The 19988-nt window shown below is 40.8% G+C and overlaps 1 protein-coding gene across 11 annotated transcripts in view; it reads left to right on the top strand.

Moving 5' to 3' along the window:
• The window catches only part of PCM1 (pericentriolar material 1), an 89101-nt gene that overhangs the window by 43794 nt on the left and 25319 nt on the right, over positions 1-19988 (top strand). For all 11 annotated transcript variants that reach the window (XM_084626943.1, XM_084626942.1, XM_084626935.1 and 8 more), the window contains 7 exons: positions 3134-3265; positions 10296-10486; positions 11402-11593; positions 13266-13488; positions 13633-13778; positions 17702-17895; positions 18919-19096. In XM_084626943.1, coding sequence (XP_084483069.1) covers positions 3134-3265; positions 10296-10486; positions 11402-11593; positions 13266-13488; positions 13633-13778; positions 17702-17895; positions 18919-19096 — 1256 coding nt within the window. The remainder of the gene's footprint in view (positions 1-3133; positions 3266-10295; positions 10487-11401; positions 11594-13265; positions 13489-13632; positions 13779-17701; positions 17896-18918; positions 19097-19988) is intronic.

Raw genomic sequence — 19988 nt, 5'->3', positions numbered from 1 at the left:
CTTCAATCACCGCTTGCAGAGGCAATAAAGTCATTGTTGCTTCACATTCATGCATTCTTTATTAATTCATCACACAAATAGGGGGATAACTGTCAAGGTAGCCCAGGAGGGGTGGTGGAGGAGAGAAGCACTGGGAGGGGTGGTGGAAGAGGGAGGGACAAGGCCGCACAGCACTTTAAAAGCTTAAAATTTTAAGTTATTGAATGCCAGCCTTCTGTTGCTTGGGCAATCCTCTAGGGTGGAGTGGCTGGGTGGCCGGAGGCTCCCCCACCACGTTCTTGGGCATCTGGGTGAGGAGATTATGGAACTTGGGGAGGAGAGCGTTTGGTTACACAGGGGCTGTAGTGGCGGTCTGTGCTCCAGCTGCCTTTCCTGCAGCTCAACCATACGCTGGAACATATGAGTTTGATCCTCCAGCAGCCTCAGCATTGAATCCTGCCTTCTCTCATCACACTGCCGCCACCGATCAACTTCAGCCTTCTCTTTAGCCGGTCACCTCTCCTCCCAATCATTTTGTGCTTTCCTGCACTCTGACATTGTCTGCCTCCACCCGTTCGTCTGTGCTCTGTCAGTGTGGGAGTACAGCATGAGCTCAGAGAACATTTCATCGCAAGTGTGTTTTTTTCGCCTTCTAATCTTCGCTAGCCTCTGGGAAGGAGAAGATCCTGTGGTCCTTGAAACACATGCAGCTGGTAGAGAAAAAAAGAAGGGACAGTGGTATTTAAAATGACATATTTTATAGAAAAATGGGTACACTCTTTCACGATAAACCTTGCTGTTAACATTACATACATAGCACATGTGTTTTTATTACAAGGTCGCATTTCGCCTCCCCCTATCACGTGGCTAACTCCTCCCCCTGCCCCATGGCCAACAGCGGGGAACATTTCTGTTCAGCCACAGGCAAACAGCCCAGCAGGAACGGGTACCTCTGAATGTCCCCTTAAGAAAAGCACCCTCAACCAGGTGACCATGAACAATATCACTCTCCTGAGGATAACACAGAGATAAAGAACGGATGTTGTTTGAATGCTAGCAAACATACACTGCAATGCTTTGTTCTGCAATGATTCCCGAGTACGTGCTACTGGCCTGGCGTGGTAAAGTGTCCTACCATGGTGGACGGAATAAGGCTGCCTTCCCCAGAAACCTTTTGCAAGGGCTTTGGGAGTACATCCAGGAGAGCTTTATGGAGATGTCCCTGGAGGATTTCTGCTCCATCCCCAGACACGTTAACAGACTTTTCCAGTAGCTGTACTGGTCGCGAATACCAGGGCAAATTAATCCTGAAGCACTCTTGCTTTAAAACCATGTATACTATTTTAAAACTTACACTCACCAGAGGTCCCTTCTCTGCCTGGCGGGTCCAGGAGGTACTGGCTCCAGGTCCAGGGTGAGGAACAGTTCCTGGCTGTCGGGAAAATTGGTTTCTCTGCTTGCTTGCTGTGAGCTATCTACAACCTCCTCATCATCATCAGCTTCTTTGTCCCCAAAACCTGCTTCCGTGTTGCCTCTGTCTCCGTTGAAGGAGTCAAACAACAGGGTTGGGTTAGTGGCATGTTTTGGACTCTGACCCGGAGCGGCCATTTGCCTCTCTGGTTTTCTGGTAGGCTTGCCTCAGCTCTAAGTTTCAAGTGGCACTGCTGCGGGTCCTGTTATGGCCTCTGTCCTTCATGCCCTGGGAGATTTTGACAAATGTTTTGGCATTTCGAAAACTGGAACGGAGTTCTGATAGCACGGATTCCTCTCCCCATACAGCAATCAGATCCCGTACCTCCCGTTCGGTCCATGCTGGAGCTCTTTTGCGATTCTGGGACTCCATCATGGTCACCTCTGCTGATGAGCTCTGCATGGTCACCTGCAGCTTGTCACGCTGGCCAAACAGGAAATGAAATTCAAAAGTTCGCACGCCTTTTCCTGTCTACCTGGCTAGTTCATCTGAGTTGAGAATGCTGTTCAGAGCGGTCACAATGGAACACTCTGGGATAGTTCCGGGAGGCCAATACCATCTAATTGCATCCACAGTACCCCAAATTTGACCCGGCAAGGCCGATTTCAGCACTGATCCTCTTGTCGGGAGTGGAGTAAGGAAATCAATTTTAAGAGCCCTTTAAGTTGAAAAAAAGGGCTTTGTCGTGTGGACGGGTGCAGGGTTAAATAGATTTAACGCTGCTAAATTCGACCTAAAGTCCTAGTGTAGACCAGGGCTCACTATATAAGGCATGTTTTTCAGACTTCAAATTGTTCTTGTAGCTCCTTTCTGAACTCCTGAATGAATACTGAAAAATTTGAAAAAGTGGACACTGTATTTTAGTAATGGTCTCAGTACTGCCATATACAGAGCTAGGTTCTGCCTCTCTGCTCCTGTGTGGTGATCTCCTTCTTATAGGTGCAAGGATTGCATTTGCCCTTTTAGCTACATAATCTCACTGGAAACTCATGGTCATTAGCTTATTTACTATGAACCTTAAGTCCTTTTCAGAACCCCTCTATTCCAGAGTAATGTCTCATCTTGTGAAGGTGACTTTATATTTGGCTGCATTAAAACAGAAGCTCAGATGAGCCCATCTTACCAAACTTTGCAAAGTTTGTTAATTTTTGTGTACTTCATTTTCACTACAATCTTTCCCTAAATCTGGAATATATCCTAGATCTGAAGGTAACACTGGTTCTCTCAAAATGAAAGTTAACAAGATGTTGCCTTTTCTTCAAAAGTATGTTTCATTTAGGCAGTTGAAAATGCTGCAATTACTAAAAGAGCTAAAGGGACCAGTATTCTACCACATTGCACAATGTTGGTTTGAGTTTTTAAAATTCATTTGTGATTACAAAGTTTCTGATTTCATTTATATTATACGTAGCATTGATCATAATGTAAGATGGGCTGCATGCTGGTTGAAGTATAGGTAATGTTAGTTCTGAGACTATTCTTCATAGCATATGTTGACTTTGAGCTGATATCTCAAGTCTAAAATTGAGTTGGGGATGAGTAGTTGGAGGGAGCGGGGAATAGCTGTATCCAATAACAGTAAGAAATAAGTAGAAATTTCAGAACGCAATAATTTATTACATATGTTGTTTTACTCTAGTAATATATATTTTATTTAATTTTAAAATCTTCTTTTTCTTTCAGTTGTCAGCTAGCTTGGGGAATTGCCCAGCAAATAGACCAGCCTCACCTGCTACTTCAACACCAGCTGTTGAAAGTAGCACAGCAGGCAATCCTATTCTTGAACCTGAAGAATCAGTAACAGTGGACAATGAGGTACTTGACATTTCTGACTTGCTTGTGAGTCAGTTACTCTTTTAAAAAAAACAAACAAACCCTTAAATACCTTTTAAATATTTTGAAACATTTTAAGTCTTTTATATACATGTTGAGATGTGTTTATTTTTAAAAGTGTGTTTGTAGAAAGCAAACATTGAACCTTAGTAGCAAGAAGTATTTGCCAAAAAAGAAATATTTAAGCAAATATTGCAGAATTTGGCTGTAAAAGGGATATGATTTTGGAATTATAACCAGAGGGATTGAATGATCTCCAAGGAAACTGGATTCCAAGAACAGCCCATCCAATCAGGGAGTTCATGTAGAATATGAGACAGACACTCTTTCACACATGCTTACATCTTAAAATTAGTTTCCCAGGGATCTGCCTCGTGCATGCAAATGTAGCTCCACTGTTCCATCCTGACATGTTATAACTGGATAATTTCACCGTATGTAAACACACACACACTGCTTAGTTTACATTGGCAGATCATTAGTTTTATCAATTAACTGAAATTTTGTCTGTCTAAAATCCTTGTAATGTCACTGAATTCAAGATTTTCCCCTAAACCACCAAAAGGTAAAAGGTGATGTCTTATTGAAGGAGTATTCTTGCAAGATTTATAGCTTTTGCCTTCTAACAGTGTTGGATAAATGTTTTTTTATAAATAAAGACAAGATGGTATTGTGTCATGTTTTTGTTCTCAAATGGCTGAAAATTTTTTACTGGGGACTTTAAAACAAAAAATGAGAATAGAACAAAGGGTAAAGAGATAAATTACAGAGGTCTAAAAATTATCCTTTAGAACAAAATGCTTGTACACCCTTAACGATAGGTGTTGCTGTGCGATCAACTATACATTTTCACTTACCAGTTATGTTTTTCCATTTAATATTTTTCACAACACTATGGTTAATAACATGATGCTGTCCCAGCTATGGGTGACCATTTTGCATACTCATGCTTTAAACTCAAATTTTTTAAAATATATTTGGCTGGGTTTCCAAGATCTTTTGAAAAGCAGGATTTGGTTAAACTTAGGCATCTTACAAATATATATGTAGTTAAATTTGCCTTTTGATAACCAGTGTGGGTCTCTTTCTACTTTAAAAAAAAAAAAAAAAAAGAGGTCCTGGTATAACAGTAAGAGCATGTAGTGATGATCATATTTCTAAAACTCCACAAGTAACTTTTGATTTTTAACTTCCAAATATAGCCTTTTCTATAAACAAATTCATATTTTCAGAGATATCTGAAACTTTGCCTAGAAAGGTGTTCAGCTGTTTCGCAACAAAAACAGCCTGCTTGCCTTTATGCTTTGTATAATATACCACCTTATCTGTCTTCCCTGACATCTTTATCACCTCATTCAAATCTATTCAAAACACTGCTCGAAACTATTCAAAAGTTATGTTTACCTGCTGCTGTAACCATATTACCTTCCCCTTTGAATTCCTCCACTACCCTGTTTCACTGCATCGGGTTCAAGTGTCTTCTTGATTTCAAGGTCCTTCACAACTTTGCTCCTCCGTACGTAACCATTACTTCATCCTACTCTCTTTGAGTAGATGCAGCCATGTATTCCACGTAGGTGTACATGTGCCCAGTGCACTGAAGCTGGAGAACTTTGCCTAGCAATGCCCAGAAGGAAAGCATTTGTGCGTTAAAGGCCCTAGCCCCTCCTCTAGCTATATAAGGGCAGCTCTGTCCTGACTCCCACTCAGTTCTTTTTCACCGCCTGTGCCTTACGTTGAAGCTTTGTGTGATATTTTCATCTCACGTTTTTGGTCTCATAATCTAGTGGAAAAACTCTCAGAAAACTAGCCTGTCTTTTTTTGTGTGTGTGTGAGATTCTCACATGAGGTGCTTATTGTGGCTGAGGGATATGATAAGGAATGGTGTTCCACCTATATGTCATTCAAAAAGAGAGCTGAGGTGGCAAGAGACTTACGGGTGAAGCAGCACCTTCTGGAACAGGCCAAGAGGCTCGCTTCAGCACTGAGACCCTCGTCTGCTTGGCGGTTGGTGTCAGAACCAGCAAGTGATGCGACTTCACGTTCGGACTCTAGTGCTTCCTCCAAGAGGAAGAGGCGTTGCTCTCCCTCCTTTGGTGAGGCGAGGAAGATGTCCCATAAGACTAATTATGGAGCACTCCAAGTTTCTCTGAGACTTCCTCATCTTCTAAGAGGAATGTTCACCAGCACCATACTCCTGGCACGCGCAGTGGAACAGGTCCATCTAACCTCTCCTTGGTACAGTGCCAAGATCAGCAAGAGCCCATATCAACTCTGGTTCCAGCCATGGGGCATCCAGTGAGTCTGGTACCGATGATGTCTGCACCAGTGCTGACTGCCTCCATGCTGGAGGTGTATCAGGTGGCATCAGACCTGCTTTATCTCTCAGTCCATGACTCTCCAGTGGTTCAGGAGTTTGAAGGTGCTGTAGCTTCTATGCGTCATCTTCCATTGTGCCCTTGGCCCATTCTGGCTGGGTTGTAAAGCTGCTGGGTTCATCAGCACCGCAGCCCAGGTCCCAGACTGTGGAACTGAGGCCAGTGCTGTGCCTAGCACCAAAGACCCCTGCCATGCTGATGTCCCCTTCGGCCATGGTCCTTGGCCTTGGTGCTGGTGCCTCTTCCGGTACTGGGTGGGGGAGTGTCTCGCTCAGTGCAGATTCCCCCTTCCTTTTTGGCATTGATGCTATCTCTGTTGGGCTTCAGATGAATCTGGTCATTTGTTTGCTCAGTTGTGGCTGGCTCCATTGTCACCAGAGAATCTCTGCGACTCCTCGAGATCCAGGTTCAGATCGTCCTCCCCTTTGTCATTGTCTGATAGGCGCTAGAGACTGTCCTTGGCTCACCATCGGTACGGAGGTTGGCATAGTTTCTGCAGTCAAGAGGGGGGCTCTTGGCCCAGTGTCTGCTGATCACCAATGTCATATCCATTTCTCTAGTGGCCGCCTTGGAATCCTTGGGACACTCCTTGGTCTTTCAGGTCCCATTATTTATCCTGCTCCAAAACAAGATCACGGATCCCATGGGTGGCTTCCATTCCCAAACAGTCTCAGCTACAGGCGACTCTGAGCCTGTCCGTCTGGGCCTCCAATCCCAACTGTGGGTTAAGAAAGGACCTGTCACTGGTGGAGCAAAAGCATCTCCGGACAGCTCTGCCATGCCAGGCTCTTGCTCTCCTTTGATGTTTGAGGACTTTAAGGCATATTAGGACCTTCTTAGGTGTATGTCTGCTACATTAGGCATCCAGGCTGAATTTATGCAGGAGAATACACGTAAGCTGCTGGATCTTCTCCAGTCATCAGCTCCAGGGAGAATAGCCGGTCTGATAAATGAGGCTGTCTTGGAATCTGCAAAGACACTCTGGTATACTCCAACTTCATAATTTCCTAAGACAAAGTGTGCGGAGAAGTCATACTTCAATCCCATGCTGGGTTTTGAAGGTTTCTGCTCCCACCAGCCCCTAACTCTGTTGTGGTAACCACAGTAATGACAGTGAAGATATAAATCTGTACTAAAGACAGAGTCCAGGAGGGAATGGGGAGGAAGATTTATACTACTTCTTCCTGGCAGACGTGCACTGCGAATCAGCAGGCATTGCTCTCTGTATATGACTGGCTTGTCCTCCACTGGCAACCAGTAAGCGCCTATTTTGACTTGTATGTCCCAAGCAGAAGTCTATCTTCATTACCCCTGTTCAGGGTCAGGCTGGCTCATTTTTTTTAGTGTTTGGGACTCAATTACCCGGGGTTGTGCCATACAGTTCCCCCTCCATCCCTCTTCAGGGACCCCTCCCACAAGACACAGCTCCTGGAGCAGGTTCAGTCTCTACTGGCTTTGGGGGCTGTAGAGGAGGGTCCACTGCAATGTTGGGGACAGGGATTCTACTCCCCTGAGGGATGAGTCATGTCCTGTGTGACCTCAACAAATACATCAGATATGTGGGATTCCATCTGGTCACCTCAGCAACTATCCTCCCTGTGTTAAATTGCAACTGGTTTGCTGGACCTTCAGGATGCTTATTTCCATGTAGCAGTGCTCCCAAGCCACAGGCGGTTTCTGTGGTTAGTCATGCTGGACCAGCACTATCAGTATACCATGCTTCCTTTTGGTCTGTCTTCCACTCCCACCTGGCATGTTAACAAGTGCATAATTGTGGTGACAGCATACCTCAGGAAGAGAATTCATATCTTCTTCTATCTGGATGATTAGTTCCTCAGAAGCAAGTCCAGAGAAGAAGACCCCTCTCATGTTCAGTTCATTCTACACTCACTTGATCATCTAAGTCTCATCCTAAACAGTGGAAAGTCAACATTGGTTCCAACTCAAAGAATCAAGTTCTTTGGGGCCCTACTAGACTCTGAGTTCGAGTGTTACTACTGACCAATTCCATGCGATTTGCCACCTATCTCTGGAGCTGCAGGGAACTCAACCGTCAACAATAGTCTCTGTATGCCTGAGGTTGCTAGGCCCTGTGGCTGCATGCAAATAAGTAATCCAATATATCAGGTTGTGCCTTCGTCCTCTTCAAATGTGGCTAAAGTTGATTTGTCATCTGAACTCGTGGATGGACCGGTCCGACTTCCTCTGCCGATCCTCGAGTCCTTATGGTGGTGAGAGGCTCAGGGCAATGTGTGCAAGGGTGTTTCCTTCACTAAGTCTCCATCGATGCCTCTTTAGTAGGTTAGGGAGTGCATCTGGGATTGCTGAAAGGCCTGTGATCACAATAGGAAACTTCTCTGCATATCAGTGTCCTGGAGCTTTGTGCCATCTACAGTGCCAATCAGGCCCTTTAAGATCACATCAGGGACTCGGCGATGCACATCCTTACTGATAATACCACTGTGAGGTATTACGTGAACAGAAAGGAGGGAGCATGCGCCAACCTGCTATGTCAAGAGGTCATCAGGTTCTGGCAGTTTTGCATCGGAGAAAACATTATCCTATTGCTGATCATTTACCTGGGTTCTAGGATCACCTGGTGGATCACCTGAGTAGAAATTTCTCCCTGAATCATGAGTGGTTTCTGAAGCCCAGTATCCAGTAATCCATCTTTATGGATTCTCGACAATCGTCTCTCTCTTGCTTTTTGAGAGGTCTCAGTCCAGGCTCGGTGAGCAATGCTTTTCACCTGAGCTGGGATTCTTTTCTTCCAATTCCGATTATTCTGCAGATCATTCTCAAGCTGAAATTGGATCATGACAACCTCATTCTCATTGCTCCACCGTGGCCAAGACAATGTTAGTTCTCCAACCTCCTCAGGTCGTTAGCCTGGGGAATTCAACCGAAAATGGCTTGTATCCAGGATATTTGGGTGTACCTGCTGACACCTTCAGTCTTCTGGTCTTGCACTTAGTTTGTTAGAGTGCACCTGGCGGTGATTTCCACGTTTCATTCACCTATCCATGGGAAGTCAGTGTGTTTGAACTCCATGGAAGCGAGGTTCTTGAAAGGAGTCATTTGTCTCCATCCACTGGTTAAAGAACTGGTTCCCTTTGTGGGACCTTGATATCGTCTTAGCGGCTCTTATGAGACCACCATTCAAGCCTCTGGCACTTCCTTCTTCTGTGTCATAAAACTGCTTCCCTTCTGACAAAAACATCTGGAAGGGGGGGGTGTGTGTGTGTGAGAGAGTTGCGGGCTTTGATAGCAGAACCTCCTTATGTACAGTTTTCCAAAGACAAAGTAACTTTGCAGCCACATTTTAAGTTTTTATCTAAAGAGGTTTCTCAGTTTCTTTTGAACCAAGTTACGTATCTACCAGGGTTCTTTCCTGAGCTGCACTCAATCCCAGATGAGTAGCATCTTCACATATTGGATGTCAGGCGATTGTTTAGCCTTTTGTCTGGATAGGACTAAACCTTTCCATTCTTCATTTCATCTGTTTGTTTCATATGTGGACCAAATGAAGAGGCAAGTGATCTCTTCACAAGTGATTTCTGGGTGGATAACTTCCTGTATCCTGACAGCATACGAAGTAGCTCAGACTGTGCCGCCTCAACGCGTGCAAGCTCATTCCATGAAGGCCCAGGCAAACTCAGTGGCATTTCTAAGCAATGTTTGCAAATTGGAGAGAGAAGGTGGGTAAGGTAATCTTTTATTAGACCAACTTCTGTTGGTGAGAGAGACAATCTTACACAGAGTTTCTCTCACACCCACAGAAGTTGGTCCAATAATAGATATTACGTCACCCACTTTGTCTCTAATATCCTGGGACTTGCATGTTCCTATATTTGACATTTGCACGGCTGCCACTTGTATATTGGTGATGCAGGTATGTATTCCACAACCCATCCTCCTTCCCTTCTGGATCGGCATTTGTACTCTGGACATTTTGTGCGAAGGAAATGAGAGGAGTGGGGACCTGTCCTTATATAGCCAGGGGAGAGGCTAGGGCCACAGCTTCTTGCAGAAACATCTGTCCCTTCATTCATGCTTCCTATGCTCATGAAGTGATCCATAAAACCACTACCACTTTTTTCTTTCAAATTCCTCCTATTCTGCCTTGACATTTGTAAGAAATCAGCGAGTTAATGATGGTTAGCTTGAGTGATAAATGGAGATCATCATACACTTTCATTATTCTTCTAGAGTATTAATATAAACAATTTGATTGGATTCTTCTCTCCCCACTTTCTTATGTTGCTTATCTTTTTAGATTTTAAGGTGTTCAGGACAGAGACTATTTTTTATGAGTTTGTGCAGCCCTTTGCACATGTGGCCCCAGTCCTGATCACCTCTTAATATTACAGGAGAATCATCATTTTATCAGCCTCACTTTTGTTGACATAACTTGCATTCTATTCTTACAACATAAAAGGTGAAACTTAGATCATAGGTTTGTCAAGCTGAAATTTAGGTTTTTTTCTTCGTTTTGCTTGTTCTGCTATATAGTCACATCAAATTAATTTTGAAAAACCATAGCTTTGCCTAATTTGTTAGTTTGTTTAATGGTTTTGAATATAGTTAAATGTGGAAAATGAAACAGAAGGATCAAACTATTTTATTTCAAATAGCTATGGTCTGAGATGCGTAGGCATGAGATTTTAAGGGAAGAGTTACGACAGAGAAGAAAGCAGCTTGAAGCTTTAATGGCTGAACACCAGAGGAGAAGAGATCTGGCAGAAACCACATCTACTGTTGCTGCATCTGTTAAAAGTGATGGATCAGAGACCCAATGTACTCCACAACAAAGTAGGATGGAAAAGTAAGAGCATGAGTCACCCTCCCCCCCCCCCACTTTAAATGGTCTTACCTTCGGAGTCTGGAATCCTTTACTGTATATTTCACATTTGTTGTGAACAATGTCTCACAGGTATTCAATTTAAAAATAAATTAGTAAGAAACTCTTTTAATTCTGTTTACTTGGAACAAAATTCCACATCCAGTGTTTAATGGAAAAAGTAGTAAACTGTTTTTAGTTTTAAAGACATACTGTAAATTTATAATCTAGTCACTTTCAAAACATTACCTAAAAGTTTTCTGAGATATACCCACTTGCCTATGAGCTTCCTGCCATTTTGTTGGGGTTTTGATATTATATTTTTCAAAATGCTTTTTCTCTTTTTTCTCCATTACTTGGGAAAAACCCTTAAAAACAAGGAAAAAGGGCTGTATGAAAAATGCTGTCAAATACCTAAAATACTAGGTTGTCCTTCAATAGCTCAACTGGCAGGACTCTAGACTGTTTGGAAAGATATCCTTAAGTTGTTCGTTTGATTCCAGCTTGAAAGAATGGTTTATTTTCAAGTGTTAAATCAACACTGTTTTTCTAAAAGAAATGCTCTAATTCAAACAAGAGTTGATTCAGGGAAGTCCTATGGTCTGTGTAATACAGGAGGTCTTTGTAGATGATCACAGTGGTCCTTGCTGGCTATATCTATGAATCCAAACAAATGGAAAAGTTTCTCTGATAAGTTACAAAGTTCAAACACAAGTAGTTCTTTATAAATTAGTTTACTGTCTCTGCATTGGTATGAGGTTTGCAAAATTCATTTTGATGCAACTTGTAGATATAATTGGCATATAAAATTTCTAAATTTACTGTTAGTATTCTGATTTTAGCTGTTATCCTTTGTTAATGGCAGATTGACTGTATCTTTTAATGTCTAATGTTCACTAGAACAGTGGCAACATGGGGAGGTTCTACCCAGTGTGTGCTAGATGAAGAAGATGGAGATGGTTATCTTTCTGATGGACTTGTTCAGGCAGAAGAGGAGGAGGAAGAACAAGAGTCCAGTTCTAATGACAATTTCTCCATGTATCCCCATAACAACCATCAAAGTACATATTGTGTTACGGAAAATAAAGATAGGTTAGTAGCGTTATTTAATTTTGGTCTGATATTAGGGTAAGTTTTATAAAATAGTGTTTCAGTTTTTATACAGAGAAAGCTGATAACAAAATGTCTTCTTCCACTATTGCTGAGTAAAAGAGGTTTTCACTGAGCTGTCAACTGCGGCACCTAGTCAAATCTTTTTTGTCAAGAGGTTATAGCTTGATTCTAAACTAGCTATGTGCAGTGTTTGAGTAGTTCAAATTATTCCTTCCAACTTGTGTAATCAACAGTGGATTTCATCTGCAATCAAGCTGTTCATTCACCTCATGTTTCTCAGTCTTTACTAGTTTTGACAAATCTAAATAATTTGATCTGCTCTGCAAATTTTGTCACTTCATTGTTCAACACTTTTTTCATTAAACATCAGTTTTAACACTTGGGTGCCCCTAAATGTTCCATGCTAACTTCTATCATGTTGAAAATTAACCATTTATTTCTGATTTTTTTTTTTTTTTTTTTTTTTTTTTGGTGGTGGTTTTAGCCAGTTTTTAATCCATGACAGCACTTGGTCTCATTACATGACTAATTAATTAGTTTCCTTCGTAGCCTCTTGTTAAGGGACTTTTTCAAAGGCTTTTTGAACTTCAAAATAAATCAGATCAGCCAATTTGCCTTCCTCTGTTTTGTTGACTTACTCAAAGAATTCTAAAAGATTAGAGCAGGGGTTGGCAACCTTCAACACACGGTCCATAAATAGTCCGAAGGCAGGCCACGAGTCATTGTTTTTCGGTTGATCGTCTGCAGGCATAGCCCCCTGCAGCTCCTAGTGGCCGCAGTTCGCTGTTAGCGGCCAGCAGGAGCTGCGGGAAGCGGCAGCCAGCGTGTCCCTATGGAAGGTTGCTGACCGCTGGATTAGAGACATGATTTGCCTTTACAGAAGCTGTGCCCTATCCTAGCATGTTTGTGTAGGTATTTTATGGTTCTGTTTTTAATGATCACTTCTACTAATTTTTGTGGTACTTAAGAAAGGTTTATAGGTCTATAATTCCCAAGATCACCTTTATCAACTTTTTAAAAAGATATAACATTAGTTACTCTGTAGCCCCATGGGGTAGTAGCTGATTTTAGTGATGGAAACACTCCACTGGTTGGCCATTTGTTCAAACCCATTTGTGGAGGGCGGTATATTAATAGTTGTCATATACAGTTGCATCTTTAGTGCCTTTGTCCCATATTCTTGCTGAGCACACTTCTTCAGTTTTGCATGATTTTACAATGCCACCGATATGACCCCAGCAAATATTCTGTTTGGCTCCCATGCTGTCTTACAACGAATAAGCTATAAAAGTATGAGAGTATATGTGGAAATTAGAAGGATAAATTCTTTACTCACAAGTTAGTCTTGCCATATGAGATGTAAGAAGAGAAGAGCTGCAACAGAAGATACTGAATTCCTAGATGTCAGTCTCATCAGCCAGTTCTCTAACTCATACTGAATTTAAAAGTTAAAGTAGCTTTTTTTGTGCTAATGGGTAAGTTTCTTGAATAAGAAACTGAAACTGCTCATGCCAAAAAAGTGTTGGTGGTATTAATTAATTGTTAATAGTTTACCTAGAACTGAAACTCTGAACACTTTGTAAGAGGAGAAAGTTGAAATTTGCAAAGTTTATTTTGACTTTCAAGAAATCTGACACTCCCTTTTCCCCAGATGGAAGAATCGCCGCCCTCTTTCTGCAGATGGGAATTACCGTCCATTGGCTAAGACAAGGCAACAACAGAATATTAGCATGCGACGGCAAGAAAACCTTAAGTGGATGTCTGAACTCTCTTATGTGGAGGAGAAGGAACAATGGCAAGAGCAGATTAACCAGTTAAAGAAACAGCTTGAATTTAGTGTCCGTATTTCTCAGACCTTGATGCAGGATCAGCAGGTAAATATCAAAAGCATTTATTCTGGTATCGTATTACTCTATATGCTATATATTGTAGTGGTGGTGTCTTCCTCTAAATCTTTCAGGAATAATTCAGCTGACTTATTTGAAGTTTTGGTGACCAGCATTTCTTTCTTTCCACAGACCCTCTCTTGTGTACTACAGACTCTGCTTACAGGCCCTTACAGTGTGATGCCCAGTAATGTTGCATCTCCACAAGTGCACCTTATAATGCACCAGTTAAACCAATGCTATACTCAGCTGACATGGCAACAGAATAATGTTCAAAGGTATGCTATTTATCCTGTATTTGAGAGAGACTTTTGCTAATACTTATATTGAAATGATTCAGAAGTAACAAAAAGCTTACTTAACTGATAAATATTTTAAATAAATCAAACTGATGCCTGGTCTGTATGTAAAAGTTAGGTTGACATAACTACAGCACACAAGGGTGTAAAAAATTCACAACCCTGAGCGCCATAGCTATGCCAACCTAATCCCCAGTGCGTATGCAGCTATGTCGACAGATGAATGAGTCCATTGAGCTAGCTACTGTCGCTTTGGGAGGTGGAGTTCCTACAGTGAATGAAAAAACCCTTCCATTTCTTTAGGAAGCATTTATAATGTACTACTTTTCTTTGGTGGTGTTAGCCTTGTGATACCTATAATTCCTCCTCCTCTTTTAACAGTGGCATTGAGCCACTCTTTGGAGTGGTCCGGATCTACCTGACTGAATCTGTGGTTGGAAACTTTCATAACCCAGTTGCCTCTATGGAGCTCTTCAAGTACCTCCAGAGGGAGATGGTTTATTTCTGCTAAGTACACAAATCCCCACTGAGCATAATTTGTGTGGTTGTATTAGTGAAAAAATAGAAGCATTCTTTTGAAGGCATACAGATGAAGGTCCCAAATTCCATTCTGTTGAGCTCTGATGAAGAGTAGAAGAATACACACCATATTCATGTACTTGAAGTTGCGATGGTTGTCTGTACTGTTCAGTGCAAATGATGCCATCTGGTCACGGAAACGTGCTGATGACTGGATGCCCATTCAGTCATTGTAATCTTCTGCAGCATCGGGTTTTTCCAAATCCAGGAACTTTTCTTTGAGTTTCTTGTCATGTTGCTGTAGATAGCTCAGAAATTGTCATAATAGCAGTTCTCCACATTGCCTATAGAGTGAGCTTGTAATCTCAAGTGGTTTTTTGCATAATTTTTACCAGCAATTACATGTTCTTTTGTTTGTCAACCTAATATTAGGTTGATCAACAGTTAAGACTACATGTTTTTGTTGATGATGTGTGTGACTTGTGCAAGTCTTTTCATGACAACATTCAATGTATCAGCTTCACAAACTGGTGACTGAAAGATAGACATGTAGCCATATGTAGTTCAATGGAGAATTGCGTTACTGTGCTTTTCGTTAAAACGTATCCAGTCAGATTTTGGATTTTCAAATTGATGTTTGAGGGAAAATAACATATCCTGTGCTTGTGCTTTCAAAGCTGACTGGTAATCTTTTGTGTGTTCATTAAATCATTCTGCTAGGACATCTTAATTGAATTTTGGTTCTGCTGTGATATTAGCAGGAAAAATGGTGTATTGCATCGGGAACATTTAAAGTAGCATGATGTATTGGTTGTGTTGTGCAGTATCAGATCTGATGCCGGTTGCCTCTGCTAGGCTCCATACTGCGTGGTATGTAATGTGTTTTGCCCATCAAGTGTGTGCTTATTTATATCAATATTATCTACAGTGATATGGGTAAATCTTCCTTTAACCAAGTTTGATGGGATCACTGTTCCATCCTCATTCACTGACATCAGAGTGCTCTTGGCCAGTGCTATGTCAACTCGAAGTATGTCCTTGCAGCTGATGCAATGCCCAGCGTTGTGAAACAACTGGACAAGTGTTTTTTATCTTGTTGCCTGGTGAAGTATACTTCCAAGGCCAACACGTTTGGGTGTCCACTTCTTACCTCCACTTACACTTCGATGAAATGTGTAATATTTAATGCTCTGGACTGTTTGTGATTCCTGTTTCTCCTCTTCACATTCTTCTGCAATGTTATCTTCTGTGTCCTCCCTCCTTATCACCATCACCATCACCACCTTCTTCAGCTTCCCCTACCTCAAGAGTAGACTGGCCAGCCAAGATGAGTTGCAAAAACATTTATGCGCTATTTGGCACACAGGCTAGTGCCTCTTCCTCATTGGTGTTTAACCCATGGCATCCAGGATGAGCAAGTATATCTGAACGTAATTCCAGTGCTACATGTACCATTGAGAGAAATTCATTTTCCAGCTTGGTCTTGGAAAATGGAATGGTTGATGCATTTTCTTCTGCTTTACTGCCTAACAATTTAGAGAGGGATGTGACAAAATTTGATCGGCACTAATAGTGTTTGTCTCTTCGAAGCAGGTTGATCAGTTAAGACAATGAATTTGTAAATACCATCAATAGTAGAAAATTTTTCTTTGAAGGTTGCCATACAACTTGTAAATGAATGTTGGACCTCTTCACCAGCTTCATTTGAGAGAAAACAGTAAAAAGTCCATGTCTGTGAAAATTCCACATCCTTTTGGAGCACAATGTTTTAACTCATTACTAAGTGAGACCATTGTCAAGCCAGGAGCACTTAGTGGTTTCGTGCTTAGTTTTTGTTACTTTTCTCCAGAAATGCTTATAGCAATTAGGGTGGTATATCCTTTCTAAGGCTATAAGGTCACTTAACACCATTTACACGTACACTGAACTCATGTTCATACTCTTCTGCCTCAAATATATATTTGTTTATTTTGAATGGTACCAAGGAATTTTTTTTTTTTTTGTATGGAACTTGAATCCTGGCAGAAAATGCAAAGACTCCAGTTCACTGTGGGGGACCTTACTCTGAAACACTATTGAGGTTTTGGTGATTGTAACGCAAGATTGGGTTTGAAGTTCACTCTTTACTAGTAGCTTCAATGGATTTATGAAGTCTGCCAATTTTACCTTGATCTGTGCATGCATAACGGTTTATATGCCAGAGTAATCATTACCTGCATTCAGATTGAAGAGTTGTTTAGAATTCTATCAATTGCATCCCTATTCTGGAAATCTTAGTTTCTGTCTTGCATTGGTTGCCTCCTGTATTGTAGCCAATCTGTGTTTGCTAGAAGCAAAATTTCCTTTTTCACGTGTTGGCAAATAATGCCTTTTTCATAAGATGCTGTTGAGGGATGTGTCATGTTCAGGACTACTTCCATGTTTTGTGTATGGAATACATGACAATAATAATGCAATTAACTGTCACATGAACGTTTGAACAAATAAATATTTACCAGTATATCACTTATGCCATGGCATTGTTATCCAGATCAGTACTCAGAACTCACGCACACTGTAAGTAAAAGTTAGCTTTAGTTAGGTTACTGGTTAGGGGGCTGATAATTAGCTAATAATAATAAAAAATTTATATTTTTGAAAGAGAACTTACAGAAATAATTTATCATACTGTGTTGTGCATGATACTTTGTGTAATGGATAGCAGTGCATTTAACTCCTTAACCTATCAAAAATACCTGAAAAGTAGTTAGTTTACTTAATCTTAAATGTCCTTATCGGAAAACCAACAATATTCCAGTGCCTATCATTACGTGACTAGAGGAAGCAGAGAGTATAATCTTCAACAGAGATCACTCCATGTATTTTCTGATAGCATGGTATTCCAAATTAGGAACATATTCCATATTTAGTATCTCTCCTTTACTTTGTGGGTTTTTTTTTTAAGTTTCAAATGGTAGCCATTTTCTCTTTTGTTTTTTACTTACCTTGAAGTTCAAAACTCAGCTTAGTAACTATTTTCAAATTCAGTACATTGAAATTATGAAAGAAAACAGGTTTAGCAAATTTTCCCCAGAAATGCTTTGTTGTATTAATATCTGCTTTTCTGGGAATTTTGCCTACTCTATAACTATGGTTGTCTGTTAATAGGTAGGTGCAAATCTATATGACTTCCATGTTGCTTTAGTTGTTGGGTTTCCAGTATATGGAGTGTATAATTCATTCAAAGTTGATGTACTGAAGGGAAGGTGGGGGGGGGGCAGGAAAGCCAGTTGGTTATGGTCCTTTTAAAATTTACATGTATTTGAAATAAGTGAACCTTTGTACTATGTATCATTTTTGTAACTTGCCTTTCTCTTCAGCAGTAACTTTTCTGTATTTCATAGGTTGAAACAGATGTTAAATGATCTTATGTACCAACAAGAACAGCAGCAGCAGGAGAAGCCGCAAAGAAAGGAAAGAGGCAGCAGCGCACCACCACCTCCATCTCCTACAGTATTTTGTCCTTTCAGTTTTCCTCCTCAACCTATGAATCTATTTAACATACCTGGATTTACTAATTTTTCTTCTTTTACACCAGGTAGGTATTTCTGGAAATGTAAAGAGAAGGAAATGACTAAACATAGTTTTGGTGAACAGGTTACATAAACCTTTTGCTTTGTTGGACTTTGGTAAATAGGTTCTCATGTTAAAATAGTATTTTTACTGTTTTCCCTCTACTTCCTTCCACAAACCAATTAACCTCAGCTGCTGGAGGCCTGCTTTACCTGCCTGTCTGTATATGTTCCCCAGATCATATTGCCTAATGAAATGGTCCAAACAACTTGTGAGTGAGTCCAAGCAGATGGGCATGAACATTTGCTGCCAAAAGATGGCGTACATATTTTGATCTCCGTATGGAGGGCATGACTTCTAGCTAGCAGTGTGGGGAAAAACGTGATCTTAGTGCTGGTGAAACATGCCAGATTACACCAGTGATGTTTGAAATCCTCCTATGTATAGGTCAGATATAGGATGAGGAATGTTAAAAGAAGTTTCCACACAAGCCCCTGCCATTATGCAGTAACAGCCTTCTGAAGAAGGGCTGCCTTTGTGGGGAGCGTGAACTTGTTCATTACTTCATTGACTGCTAGCACTTGTTTTGGATTGAAACTGCCACCAAACAGGCATTATATGTTACTGAGCAGTTACACCAGTACAAACCATTAGTGTAGACAGACAAGTTCCTATTTGCACTTGCAGAACTTATCCCTGCTTGAAATCTGGGTAAAAAGCTACACTGTGCAAATGGCAGATTACCCTGGCTAAGCTATGGGTTGCACTTGTGCATCTACAGTGGTGGTAGCTCAGAGATCATTGAATTTGGACAAATTAAGACAAGGCCTCAGTATCGCAGTAGTTTAAAGTCAACTACTGGTTTTATTTTGTTTTTTTTATTTGTCTCTTCCCCATAGTTTTCATTTTTAAAATATTTACTAGAACATTGCATGATGATAAAACTTTGAAGTTGTAGTGATATGCAGTGTATTCTCTAATGTGATGTCACTTTTATTTTTTTTGCAGTGTGGTATGTCTTCTGATTAGCTTTAATTTACCCTCACAGGTATGAACTTCAACCCTATGTTTCCCTCTGGTTTTGGAGATTTTGCACACAATGTTACCCCACACAACAGTGAGCAGCCGCAGCAGCAACCCCTAGATCACACTTCAGGAAAAACTGAATACATGGCATTTCCAAAGCCCTTTGAAAGCAGTTCCTCTATTGGAGCAGAGAAACAAAGGTATTTTAACTATTTATGGTGAAATTCTCCTTTAATCATTCTTTACCTGTAATTTGGTTTTGGGACCCATCAGTGATATCTGAGCTTCTACTTGGAAGGTAAGCAATTGCATTAAATGGTGAACAATCCTCATTGTAATTTGCTCTTCCCTACCTATGTTATGACTATTTTCTGTTGACAGAAAAAAAAGTTCTTAATGTACAGTTTTTGGTGTGTATGGAAAATACACTGGGTATAGTTAGGCCCAATGTTTGCCGAATGATCTTACAGTTTTTATATGTAGGAAAAAATATCAGTTTTACAAATATTGAAATATGTATTTTAATGAGTAGACGATATGTTCTGTTGCCAAACTGTTACATAATGTTGTGCTAAAGTACATCATGCAGAGAGGGATATGTTATTGCCTTTAATCCCTGCTTCTTGGAGCAGCTAGTCCTGAAACCCACAACAGGAGCGGCAATTCTTAATTTAGTCCTAAGTGGCAAACAGGAGCTGGTCCACAAACTGAACTATTTGACAATAGCAACCATAATGTAATTAAATTTAGCATCCTTGTAGGGGGGAAATACCAAAGAAATCCACCACAGTAACATTTAACTTCATAAAGAGGAACTAAACAAAAATGAGGAAAGTAGTTAAATTAAAAGGAACAATCCCAAGAGTGAAATGTCAGCAAGCTGAATGGAAACTTTTTAAAAACATAAAAACCATAATGAAGGTTCAAACTACATCTATATCCCAAATTAAAGAAAAAAAAAAATAAAGTAATGGGACCAAAAACACCACCATGGCTAAACAACAGAATATAAGACATTAGAGGCAAAAAGACTTCCTTTAAAAATTGGAAGTCAAATCCTACTTGGGAAAATACAAAGGAACATGAATTCGA

This window comes from Lepidochelys olivacea (assembly GCF_965140295.1).
Source record: "Lepidochelys olivacea isolate rLepOli2 genome assembly, chromosome: 4".
NCBI lineage: Eukaryota > Metazoa > Chordata > Testudines > Cheloniidae > Lepidochelys > Lepidochelys olivacea.
The sequence above is the reverse complement of the archived record's forward strand: the minus strand, read 5'-3'. Positions and strand labels throughout refer to the sequence as shown.